The sequence below is a fragment of the Elephas maximus genome, chromosome X (assembly GCF_024166365.1).
Source record: "Elephas maximus indicus isolate mEleMax1 chromosome X, mEleMax1 primary haplotype, whole genome shotgun sequence".
Classification (NCBI taxonomy): domain Eukaryota; kingdom Metazoa; phylum Chordata; class Mammalia; order Proboscidea; family Elephantidae; genus Elephas; species Elephas maximus.
In genome coordinates this window covers 62,005,222-62,018,691 of record NC_064846.1, presented here as the reverse complement: position 1 = coordinate 62,018,691, position 13,470 = coordinate 62,005,222, and the positions used below count along the sequence as shown (strand labels likewise).

At 35.5% G+C, this 13,470-nt stretch overlaps 1 protein-coding gene across 6 annotated transcripts in view; it reads left to right on the top strand.

Moving 5' to 3' along the window:
- DIAPH2 (diaphanous related formin 2) overlaps positions 1 to 13,470 on the top strand; it is a 942,090-nt gene that overhangs the window by 428,934 nt on the left and 499,686 nt on the right. For all 6 annotated transcript variants that reach the window (XM_049873110.1, XM_049873109.1, XM_049873108.1 and 3 more), the window contains one exon: positions 12,896 to 12,997. In XM_049873110.1, coding sequence (XP_049729067.1) covers positions 12,896 to 12,997 — 102 coding nt within the window. The remainder of the gene's footprint in view (positions 1 to 12,895; positions 12,998 to 13,470) is intronic.

Sequence of the window (13,470 nt, the reverse complement as noted above, 5' to 3'; positions counted from 1 at the left end):
AAAAACAGCCACAAAAATTTTAAACCAACTAAAGAATTTGTGGAATGCCTATCATTGGACGTCAAAGTAGAAATTAAATTATCCTCTAAAATTTCTTCTCCGTGTACTCAAAATAAATGTCTTCATTGACATTCATTATTGTTTGTGTTGTGAAATATAAAATTAGGTGCCAAGGAATAAAATCTTAATCTTACTTGATGCAATACAAGGAGCACTGGATTTTATTTCTTTTTTAAAAAATAGTATTTTACAAAAGCAAAAGTGTAGTTTAATTACTGAAAAGACCATTTATTTTATCCTGTATGAATTTAGAGTGATGGAACCATTTAATGAAATAAAGTCTTTTATCTTTGTGAGAAAAATAAGATTAGATATTTTGGTCTTCACTTAATTTTTTTTTGAATATGTATAGCTGAATAGAGTAGAAAAAATTGGGTACTTCTCAGGAAAAGCAAATATGATATCTGCTTTTTTTCCTTAAGTGCTATGGCTCATTTCCAAATTGTCTTCTTGGAGTTTCTACTCTTTAGTGGTTTATTCTTTAAATACCATCCTCAGTGCAGTGGAAAAAGCATTGTGTTTTGGATTTCAGTTACTTTCTGTGTGACCTGGACAGGTCGCTTACCTTCTTTGAGCCTTAAATTTCTTGTGTATAAAATAAGAAAATATATATTCTTCCAAATCCGGGTTATTATAAAAATTCAATGTGAGCATATATAAAAACACTTGCAAAGTGTAAAAGGCTAAACAAATAGAAAACAAGTGCAGGTGAGTTTCTTGGATATCTATTTAGCCCTACCCTTTTATGTTTTCCTGGCCCATTATCTAAAGCTGAATAACTCTCCACTTGAACATTCAAATGTCACTTGAAAGACCATCCCAAATAGAACTCATTTTCTTTTTTCCTCCTCCAAGTAAAGACTTTTTTCCTATCTTCCTTATCTCCTGGAGTCATTTTCATCTCTTCTCTCTTCTTGCAACTTGCCTGCAACTCATCCCAGCTCATCATGAATTCTTACAGATTCTTTCATGGAAGTTTTCTTAGGCCCACTCTTACCTCCCATTCCCAGAGAACTAGACTAATTCTTCATCACTTTAATAATTTTATAGCTCTTTTCTCCTAGTGGGTCTTTTTGTCTCTAGACCACCTCCAATCTAATGCATCTTACTTTGTTCAACCATTTTCTTGTTTTCCTCCCTCAGTTCATTTTCTTAAGAAGCAGTAGCAGTGATTGCTTTTTTTTTTTTTAAATACTAGAGAACATCTCTAGTTAGTCTCAAAGATTTGTTAAATTTCTCAAAAAGTCTTGGTTTTGAATACTATTTTATGGGGTAAAGGACCTATTTTTGCCATAAATAAGGTGGGCTTTGTCCTCTGCTCTGGGTCAGTAACCTTTGGAGCAATTCAAGTGCCTTAGTCTGGGACTTTCAGGCCACACTTAAGGATTTGTGCTGCTTCATGGGGTCTGGCAAGACCTGAAAAGACTCACTCAGGAGGCATGATTTAGCTTTTAATACAGGACTGTTTGATAAAGACTGGAACATTCAGACTCAGAGAGTTCCCTGGACAGTGAAAGGAGGGTAACGCACCTTCTGTGAGACATGGCAGCTGCACGTTGGGAACCTTCCCAGACCTTGCCTGTGCATCCCTTCCTTACCGATGATCCTGGCTTATATCCTTTTACTATAATAAAACCGGTAGTCATAAGTATAATATCATCTGTGAGTTCTGTGAGTTGTTCCAGCAAATTAATGAACCCAAGGATGGTGTCTTCTTCCTTAGGAAATCTGCCCTAGCTCTCAGTGGCTAGGATTAGGCGGAGTATGTGCTAAATAAGTTGGTGTTAGAAATGATGGAGAAGTGGGAAAGCGAGGATATGATTGATCTGCTCCTCCTGGAAATAGGCTTTATGCTGATTCTGATCCATGAAGCTGTTGTCATATATGTTCATGATTTGCCTTTGCATTTCTCCATGACTCTGCATGTGATACTCCATATTTTAGGTGTCTTTCATATCTTTTAAAACATGTCTTAAAGCTCACCTAAATTCTCTCCATTCTTCATCTGCTCATTTGTACTATGATATCCATAACTTTTGGAATGGATTTTGAAAATAATCTTTACATATGATTTTGACATTCTGAGTGACACGGTAAGCATTCTCTATGTTAGACATTCTTTTAAGTTCTTTTAGATAGTGTTCTGTTCATATGTAATTTGGTGGTAATTTATATTAGCGACTGTGTAACTGTTAGGTTGGCCTTCGCGATAGGGGCACATTGAATGGATGAGCAGTCTTTGCTAAGCTTAGTGTCAGTTTCATGGATATCCCATTCTTAAATATTTCAGCCTGTTTCAACTCTCAAGAATCTCTGAGAGTTAGAAGAGCTACCCCAGCCACCTTTTGGGTGGGTTACCCCAGCTACCTTTACTGAACAAAAGAGCTTTATGAAAACAACCACAAGGATGGCTTTTGCAATGAATATCTGAGAACAGAAGCTTGAATTATGTTTTGCAAAAGGATCAATATGAAAATAATACTTACATAGAGGCATAATTTGTACTTGGTATTTTTGCCAGTCCAGTTCTGTCACGGATGGCTGTTCTCTGAATGTTCTTTTGCACTGATTGGTGAGAATATTTTCAGTCCACATAGTTGCCCTGAGACTCATGTGCCTATTTTGGGAGATGTGATAAAGCCAAGGGAGTACTATTGGTCTCCATTAGCCAAAAATGCAAATAGACAGTAGATTTGGTACAAGAAATCCCAAGGGACTGCATCTGAAGTAAAGCCAAGATTTCCGAAAATGATGAGCTCTGCTTAACCAACTTAAAACCAGTCATGGGACAACAGAAGTATTCGATTTGAGTAATCACTTTGTTTTTGTGTAGTTTGGCATTTGCAGATCTTGCTGACCCTGTGTACGTGTAATCTATCCCATTGCTTGTATTTGATGGTAAAGTGGTGGTAGCATTTGCTTAGTGAATGTTTATAAGTGAACATGAACTCATATCTCTAGTTAGGAAAACAATAAAATTTTGCTCAATGCAGTGAAGATTGGTGTTGTCTTTATATCTGTTAGAATCTCAGTGCCCCAGGCCAAATACACTTTTGTGGGTTATTTTCATAAGAGAATTTGAATACAAATTTGTGGGGAGAATATCCCAAATAAAACTGGTTTTGTGTTTTATTGTAGGATTTTTTCAATTTTTGTTTGACTGGCTCCCCTCACTTCATGTTGCAAATGAATGTCGAAGCTTAAGAGTTGTTCAGGATCATCTGATTGTCTCTTATCTCATGTTCATTAAACTCAATCAGTGATTCTTCATGTGTAAATATAAGGAGCATATGGAAAGGGTCCAGAAAAAGCAATAATTATTCTTCTTTAAAACAAACTTTGAAACAGAGGAGTTTACCCTTGGGGATTATTACTTTGTTTGTTTGTTTGTTTTTTATAGTGTAGAAGCAAACTGAGGAGTGTGACTGCACATTGTAAATGTAAAGTGTCACTATTTAGATGATGGTGCCTAACTGAAAAATGCCTCTGGCTGACTTAACAAAATAAATCAATATTTAATTGGAGCAGATGAATGGAAGACTAAGTCCTAAACTATACAATTTTAAGCCAACAATGTGAACTCTTCAAGAGTGATGAAGAGTGCCTGAGAACAGAAGGTTGAATTGTATTGCAAATTGATCATCTTGGACACTTCTCTAATATTGAGTTGTAAAGTGTATAGTTCAAAGTATAGCATTAATAAAATATAACCGTATGTGCCCACATTACTAATACCTTTGAAGCCCATTGTGTACTTCTTTGTGCCCTGAAGAAACCACTATTCTAATTCTTGGGCTGATTATCTCCATGCTTTTTTTTTTTTTGGTAATTTTACCACTATAGATGTATCCCTAAAATGTATGTTGTTCAGTTTTTGTGTTTTTTAAACTTCTTATAAGTGGAATCTTACCATGTACACGTTCTTCTACTTCTGTATTTTTCACTTTTTTTTTAGATTCATCCATTTTATTTATTTATTTTTGCTGTAGTATAGCATTTCACAGTATGAACAATCCATGGTTCATTTACCCATTTTCCTGTCAGTGTTGTTCTTACATTTTTGTTTTATTATCATTAGAATTCTGATTATTATTGTTATCAATATCATCGATGCTGCTAGTATAAACAATGTGGCCACTGGCATTCTCAATGTATGATGCCTGAGCCAGCAGGCTGAGTATCACTGGGCATGTGTTAGAAATAGAAAATATTTTCCCCCCACTCCCAACCAACTGTATCAAACTTGGAGTGTGGGGCCCAGCAGCCTGTGCTTAACTAGCTTTCCATGTGATCCTGAAGTACACTACAGTTTGAGACTGGTTCTCGGGTCTCAGATCTAGGTTTCTAGACCTTGAAATAGAATTGTTGGATTACTGAGGGTGAGCATCTTCAGCTTTATGAAGTAATGTTAAATTATTTTCCAGAGCAGTTGTACCAATTTATATACCTACAAACACTGTATGAAGATTTCCATTCCTCTGAAGTTCTGATTCTCAACGCCAGCTATGTATCAGAATCATTTGGGGAATGATAGAAAAGTACTGTTGTGTTGACCTCTCCCAAACAAGTTAAATAATAGTTTAAGACCATTCTTATTAAAAGCTTCCCAGGTTATTTTTATGTGAAGATTAGGTTGAAAACTACTTTTCTATATCCTGAACATCACTTAATATTACATGCCTTTTGTATTTTTGCTAGCCTGGTAGGTGTGAATAAAGCATCTTGTTTGTGTGTTCATTTGGCATTTTCTTGATGACTAATTAGGTTGAGCACCTTTGGGGCCATTTTTGGGCCATTTATAGGCCATTTGTGTAAAACACTTGCTGGAATCTTTTTCTATTTTTCCCCCTATTTTGTTGCTTATCTTTTTCATGTTTACTTGTATGAGCTGTTATGTATTTGGAATAGCAAAATTTTTTGCTAGTTATGTATTGCAAATATTTTCTTATCTTTTTTCATTCTTTTCCTAGTATCTTTTTACTAATAATTGTTGCTAATTTTGAAGCCCATTAAAACCAAAAGTTGAATCCATTAGCCTTTTCTTTTCAGCTTTGTGTTTTTGTGTCTGATATAGGAAAATTCTTTGTTATGTAAGATCATAAAGGTATTTTCCTTACATTTTCTTCTAAAATTTTCATGGTTTTAGCATTTACGTTTCAGTCCTTAATCCACCAGGAATTTATTTCTGTGTATACTGTGAAGAAAAGGTTCAATTTCATTGTTTTCCAATACGGATAACTGTTGTTTCAGTGTTGTTTGTTATGTAATTGACTTTTTTCTCAATTTTTGAAATGTTGACTTTGTCACATACTGAGTTTCCAAGTATGCATTGCTCTGTGTCTAAAGTTTCTCTTCTGGTCTATTGGCCTATTTGTGTATGCTTGTACCAATTTAGGCTGGCTATGAGTTGGAATCAACTTGGCAATGGGTTTTAGTGCCAACATCATACACTTTTTAATTATTACAGAATTATAATAAGTCTTAATATGTGGTAGAGGACCTCAGCCCACATTCTTGTTGTTCAGGAGGGTCTTAACTACTCTTCATTATTTGTTTATCTACATCATTTTTAAAATCAGTTTGTCAAGTTGTAAGAAAAACAAAAAAGTTATTTTAGGGTATTTGATTGGAATTACATACTTGTATGGGCAAATTTGGGTATATTGTCATCCATATATTTAATTCTTACTATCTTTTAATGTAGAATGTTTGTCTATGTATTTAAATCTTCTTTAACATCTTTTTAAAACCTTTATATTTTCCTTAATAAATAAAACACTCCTACCTTATATATCGTTGTTCCATATTTCAGTTATTTTTTAACCCAACAAGTTAGATATTGATGTTGCAGTTTTGAGGCAGAATTCCATTTTCTTTCTGAAACCTCAGTTTTTTTTTCTCTTAATACCTTCAAGTGATTGTATGAGGCTGACCCAGGATAATTTCCTTAAAGTCGACTGGTTGTAAATGTAAACATCTACAAAATACCTTCACAGCAACACCTAGATTAATGTTTAATTAAATAACTGGGCACTAAACCCTGGTGGCGTAGTGGTTAAGAGCTACGGCTGCTAACCAAAAGGTTGGCAGTTCAGATCCACCAGGTGCTCCTTGGAAACTCTATGGGGCAGTTCTACTCTGTTCTGTAGGGTCGCTATGAGTCAGAATGCACTCGACAGCATTGGTTTTCGTTTTGGTTTTTTATAGCGGTTTTGGAGCCCTGGTGGCGAAGTGCTTAAGAACTCAGGCTGCTAACTAAAAGGTCAGCAGTTCAATCCACCAGCCGCTCCTTTAGAAACCCTGTGGGGCAGTAGTTCTCCTCTGTCCTATAGAGGCACTATGAATCAGCATCGACTGGAAGGCACAGAATCACCACAACCATAGATGTTTTGGAAACCCTGGTGGCGTAGTGGTTAAGTGCTACGGTTGCTAACCAAAGAGTTGGCAGTTCAAATTCACCAGGCAGTCTTTGGAAACTTTTGGGGGCAGCTCTACTCTGTCCTATAGGGTCGCTATGAGTCAGAATCAACTCGACGTCAAAGGTTTTGTTTTTTTGTTTGTTAGCTGTTTTTAAGGAGCCCTGGTTGTGCAGCGGTCACAGCACTCAACTGCTAACCGTCAGCCACTCCATGGGTGAAAAATGTGACGGTCTGCTTTCGTAAAGACTACAGCCTTGAAAACCCTATGGGACAGTTCTACTCTGTCCTGTAGTGTCACTATGAGTAGGAAGCGACTCGAGGGCAGTGTTTTTTGATGGTTATAGCTGTTTAAGTGTTCTCTACAGAAAAAGAATCAGTCAGACTGATATAGATGTATGAGAGAGAAAGAGAGTCTGATTTACTTCAAGGAATGGGCTCATGTGATTGTCAGGGCCTGGCACGTCTAAAATCCATAGATCAGCTTATAGTCTGGAGACTCCTGTAGGCTTGCATCTAAGGAATATTTTTCATAATTATCTTTTAGATTAACTGTAAATCACATCAATTATTTTAGAAAGCAGAAAGTTTCATCTGCAAATAGGATCATGACATTAGTAGGAGTTGAATTTGTTATGTACAAAGTAGTCACATTCTTTCCTTTTATAATTACAGAGATTGTAAATGTATTCGTGGTCTTCATTAATCAATTACCGAACTAGAATATGTTGAAGAATTTAATTGAACTTAACGTAGGAAATATTTTAATACCATGTGACTCTCCTGGCCAAGATTTTTGGCTGTGGAATATAAAGGAAAGTTTGAACCTCCAAAAAATATTTTGCCGGGATGAATTGTTAGAACTTGTCACTGAAAGATAATTGCCTGTTTGAAAGCTTAGAAGATGGAGAGGTTGCCAGTCCTGTTGGCAAAATGAGGCCATTAGGAGAAGCTGATAAGTGGTAGAGATGAAGGGTCAGAGGAGGATGAGTTCCGCTTGGATTTATTAAATTTGAGTTAAGGATGGGATATTTGAGTGGGAATGCCAACTGGAAGCATGGAACTTGAAGATGGGCTAGTGTGGTCATGGCTAGAGATGATCATTTGGCATAATCAGCACTGAGGTGGTATTGATCCTAGGAGAGCTGATGAACCTTCTAGGGGGCTGAGTATAATATGAATGTTAATGCTCAGGATTTAGAATAATTTCTTTAGGAAAAGCTTTCCTGCTTGGGCCAAGTTGAAGATTAAATAGGTAGTAAACCTATAAAAGGCTGCTTGTTTTTAAGACATAATTGTTGTACTTCCAAGGTCAGGAATTTTCTCATCAGGTTTTCAATTCTTGTGTGTCATTTTATCAACTAACAGTATTTGAAAGTGGCGGCTCCATGTATAGGGCTATCGAAGATACTCCTGAATGCTTTAGGCCTATTAGTCAGCATTTTACCATGCTTTTGTAGATTCTTGGAGTCCAATTTAAGAGCTACAAAAATGTTAGTTATTTCAGGCCAAAAGGAAAAAATTATACCATGACCACCTAATAGGAAGTATATTTTGGGTCAAATGTTACACAAATTCGTGTCAGTCACATGTTGATTATTGTTCCACTGTATTCATGGCCCTGTTGCTCCTGTCATCTTTCTGAGGTCGAAATCTCCAGTGGTTAACATGCTGGCCATCACATAGTAGACAGCCAATATATATTGACTGAGTGGATGGGTGAAACACAAAATAAGTAGAGAAAATGTTTATCATTTAACTGAAAATAGAAGAATAAGAACACATGAATGTGATTTAAGAACACTTAAATACACACGTAGTAATTTAATAACTATATCATAAGAAAGTATTGAGAAATACAGCATAATAAATTATAATAGTTAAAGGATAAAGATTTCTAACTAGCTCACCTTGTCTGGAGTAAGGGAGAATGAAGAAAAGCAAAGATACAAGGGAAAGATTAGTCCAAAGGATTAATGGACCTCAATTACCGGAGCCTCCACCAGACTTGAGTTCAGCACAACTAGATGGTGCCCAGCTACCACCACCGACTGCTCTGACAGGAATCACAATAGAGGGTCTCAGACAGAGTGGGAGAAAAATAACGTAATAAAATTCAAACTCACAAAAAAAGACAGAGACTGGTCAGGCAGAGACTGGGAAACCCTGAGAGTATAGCCCCCCAGACACCCTTTTAACTCAGTACTGAGTTACTCTTGAGGTTCACCCTTCAGACAAAAGTTAGACAGGCCCATAAAACAAAATGAGACTAAACAGGCATACCAGCCCTGGAGCAAGGAAGAGAAGACAGGAGGGGAGAGGAAAGCTGGTAATCAGGAGCCCAGGGTCGAGAAGGGGAGAATGTTGACATGTCATGGGGTTGGCAACCAATGCCATAAAACAATATGTATATTAATTGTTTAATGAGAAACTAATTTGCTCTGTGAACCTTCATCTAAAGTACAATTAAAAAAAATATTTCTAACCAGGCAAAACGGGGAGGGTTGATGTTAAGATCATGAAGATTTAGCCAAGACTTTGGGGGAAAATGTTTCTTATCTGGATTAAAGAATTAAAATCTTTGTCAATATCAATTAAAATAATACCGTATATATTTTTAAAAAGAAATATTATTCCCAATCCATTCATGTGTGGAATGATAGATTTTTGCTGTATTTTTTCCTGAAATAATGCTCACATTCTACATTTTTTGGCCAACTGTGCCCTCCCCCTGTGAGGTATTTTCATAAACCCCGCTATGCCAACTTTTTTATATGTTCTGGTAAAAAATTAGCATAATGTGCTTACAAAAATGCCTCATGGGAGGAGGGCACATAGAAGGTATGCATTATTTGAGTAAAAATACGGTAATTATAGTGACCCTACCTCGCCTCTCTAGTACTGAAATGACTTAATGAGATAAAGGACAAAAAAGAAAGGTTATGTTTTGGCAAGAAGGAAAGGGCATTATGGTTCAATACCTTTACTTATCTAACCTTTAAGTGTACAGTTAACATTTAAAGGAGCTAAAGTTTTTGAAGTATTATAGAATAATTGTAGAAATTTAAACAGTAGTTAAAAGCCTATGGTCTGTTAAGAGAAGTTCCTTCAGATAACACTGATAGTCATCAGAAGGTGAATTTGTGATGAATAAAAGTTAAAGAAAAATCTCCTCATTTGGTGACATACTTGTTTCTTTTTCCTTTGTTGTTTTGTTCCTGAATTTCAGCTCATTGACATTTTCTAGGATGAAGCTTTCATACTGACCCAGGATTGATCTTTTAAATACAAATCCTAAAATATTTGAAATAAGAGGCTCAGTAGTAAGCAACAGCAGGGGGACAGAGAAATGGAAGGCCTTGTGCCTTCCAACTTTATGGAATATTTAACAATTTATAGTTTGTCAGAGTCTAAATTGTACTTAAAAATGTATAATGGATAGCCTCTTCTATTATGAAAAGCCTTTCACATATGGCTTAGAGGTTGTCTGAACTATCAACACATCTTTGCAATATATTTAGAGAACATAAGCATTTGTAGTATAAACACGGTACCTAAGGTCAAAAGCTCCTTAAACTTTTCTAAGTGCAGAGTCCTTGAGCAATAAGAATTTAGTAAAAATATGGGCCTGATGCACATCAGTTCACCTGTATTTTTCTTTCTCTTGTTTTTAGCTGCTGTTGCAGGACTCTCTCTTCTAAAATCACTACATTAAATGTCTCTAGAGGTCTCAGAATATCTTAAACACTCCATGAACTAATTTGGTCAGTTTCCATGTAGTAGCTGTGAGTTTTTTGCTTGTGCACTATTTTGAACCCCTCCACTAGGGGCCACTGTGTGTGGGATAGGCAGTGGGGTGGCAGTTTCCTATGGAGCATAGCTGGCGATATACTGAAGTTCTCCAGGTGCCAAGGATGTAGAGTGTTCTGTGTCAAAATAGAGACAAATGTCTGTCTTCTCCTCTCCCCTTTTTTTTGTTATATATTTGATAAGAGGGGTACCAAAGCAGTGTTCTTCAAACAGCCACCTTTCCCAACTACTCTGACATCTGCCCGTGTTGGGGTTAGGTAGGCTAGATGTAGAGACACATGTAAGGAGCAGATATGCTGCACTCTGAATCACCCCGACTGTTCCCAAATTGTAAACTTTCTTACTGGACCAAGCCTATTTGCTTGATATTTGCTCCTCTTTTTTTATACAGGACTGTTCCCTTCTAGGTGGCCCCTTAGTCTACCATACTTCAAGCCAATTCCTAGGACTGTACACATTAGTTTCAGGCTGTGCCTTGAACCCCTAGATATATATTTTTCCATTTTTTTCTTGATATGTTTTTGGTTAGTAGGTAAAGAAAGGTGGAAGCAAATTAACTATATGTCTCTCAAGCCCTCTGTGTCTTCTTATCTTCCCTCTTCTATTCAGGAATTTATGGCTATGAAAACATATTTGTCTGCAATATTATACTACATCTTTATCTAAAAAGTTTAGTCTGTACGTAAAAGAAAAAATCATATTTTTATGCAATGACTACCATAACCACTTGCATCATGGGACTCTAGGGGAAACTGACTCGTTAAGGCAATGAGTACTGTAATAGTGGTCTGCATCTGTCACGCATTTGAAAGAGTGCATTTTATTCCAAATCTTCCTTGCAAATAGAACCTACTAAGCATTGTTATATACGCTCATCAGTGACTCAAAATGGAACCCAGAATCAGAATACATCCAAGCCCACCGACTGTGTTAAATATTTCATGTAGCTGAACAGAGAAAGAAAAGATATGTCACCTACCACTGTGGCGCCTACATTCTGAAGATGAGTTAACAGGTTACCTATAGCTAGAAGTGAAACAAAATAACAACAGAAAGTTTCACATTCTGAGCTAAAATTCTACTTTAGACTTGATTCATTCCATACTGTTTATTTCACAGAGTTAAATCTTATAATTGAGATTGAGAATTTGACATATACAGAATTGATTTTTTAAAAATAATTTTAATAATGTTTTTAATTTTCCTAATTTAGTTTTACTGTAGTGATTATTCAGGTTATCAAACTGAGTCTTTCTTTTTCTTAATAATATACTTTAGAAAAAATCCCATTAACAGAGAAAATTTTTAAAAAATTGAATAATTTATGTGTATGAAATATGTTCTGGGAAAATGGAAATAATACTTCAGTCTGTACTTAGCTTTTCATCCTATAAGTGGAAATGATATTAATGAAAAAAAAAATGGATGGTCTTTTTTTTAACCAGTTATATGTGATTATGTCCAAATCTATACTTCTTTGGAGTCAATGGGCATGATATTTCAAAACATTTAGGCTATGGGTATCACTGCAGGCCTAAAGCTTAATGAAAAAGGCAAAAATGAGTGGGAGGAAAGAGAAAATAAATAGGGGAAAGCAAAAAGGGCACCCACAGTGGGGTATGATACAGTTGTCCTCCATGGAAAGTCTGTTATAAGTTGCCTCCCTCACGTCTTAAATCTTTTGTTTCCTGCTTACATCCCTTTTACATGTCTAGAGAATAGGAGTCCTCAATATGTTGGTTGTAGGTTAATGTAATGATAATTCTATCTACCAAAGTCTGGGATAAACTAGACAGAGGTAAAGTAATGAATTTTGATTCTATTAGGTATTAGACTTGAACATGCAAGAGACCTCATCATTTTTGCTTATTTCTTCTTTAAAAGTAGGGATGCATTGCATACTTAAATATAGAAATTGTAAATAATGGGAGACTTATATACAGGCCAGGTGTGATTCCAAGTTTTGCAAAACTGAATAGTTTTAGCATTATTATATATGAGCTAATTCTACACAATATTTTTCTGTTTGCAGTTTAGAACGATTAAGTATCATGACAGGGAATAAAGTTTAAAATATTATGCTACATGTTTTAGGCCAGAAGGTTAGTCAATTTTGGAATGCCTTTTATTTCTGCATGATCTTTTTATTTAACATTTGCTTACTGTAATGCATAGAAATGGAATAATTTTATACATTTTATTCACCTTTAATTGTAATTCATTCTAGGTTTATTTCATGATGATTGGAAGGATACATTCGTATTATAACAGAACCACAATCAGATATTTACCTACTATCCTGGTTAATCACCTTTAGAGTTGTTAATAAATGAGTCCTGGTGGTGCAATGGTTAAGTGCTCGACTGCTAACTAAAAGGTCAGCCATTGGAACTCACCAGCTGCTCCAAGGGAAAAAGATGTGGCGCTTTATTTCTGTAAAGATTTACAGCCTTGGAGACCCTATCGGGGCAGTTCTACTCCACCTTATAGGGTCACTATGAGTCAGAATCGACTTGATAGCAATGGGTTTGTTTTATTTGGTAAAGCTGATAACGCATGTTTAATTCATTATCTTAATAATAAAATGCTATACTCTAATTTCTTTTTAGAACCTTGTAAAACATCTTCCTGAACAGAAGGTACTGAATGAATTAGCACAGCTTAAAAATGAATATGATGACCTCTGTGAGCCTGAACAATTTGGAGTTGTGGTATGTATCTAGCATAAGGGCCCAAAAACTCATATAGGAGTTAACTCTTGTCTGAAACAATAAGAAGAAAGATATTTCAATTGTTAATTCATTTCTTTATTGTATAATAACTGCATAATTTAGTATAGCATTGGCTGTCAGAAAAAATAATTCATGTTTATCTATTTTTATCATGGTATTGAAAAATTAAGAGGTTAAGATTTACGTCCTACTAAATGCCTCAAGATACTTCATGAAGTCTTCTCTCTAGAACAGTGCTGACATTTAATTCTGTTAATATATACAAATTGGTACACACGTTTTCATTGGCTATTTCTTCTATTTAGATTTTGATATTAGAATTTACTTCCCAAAAACGTAGGGTAAAAGAAAATGGTAATAAGTAGATAAATAAGAAATTATTAGAGAGTCTTTTCTGTGGTATATATCGTATCAGAAAAAGCACAAGATTTTTCAGATTTCCTTTATAACAT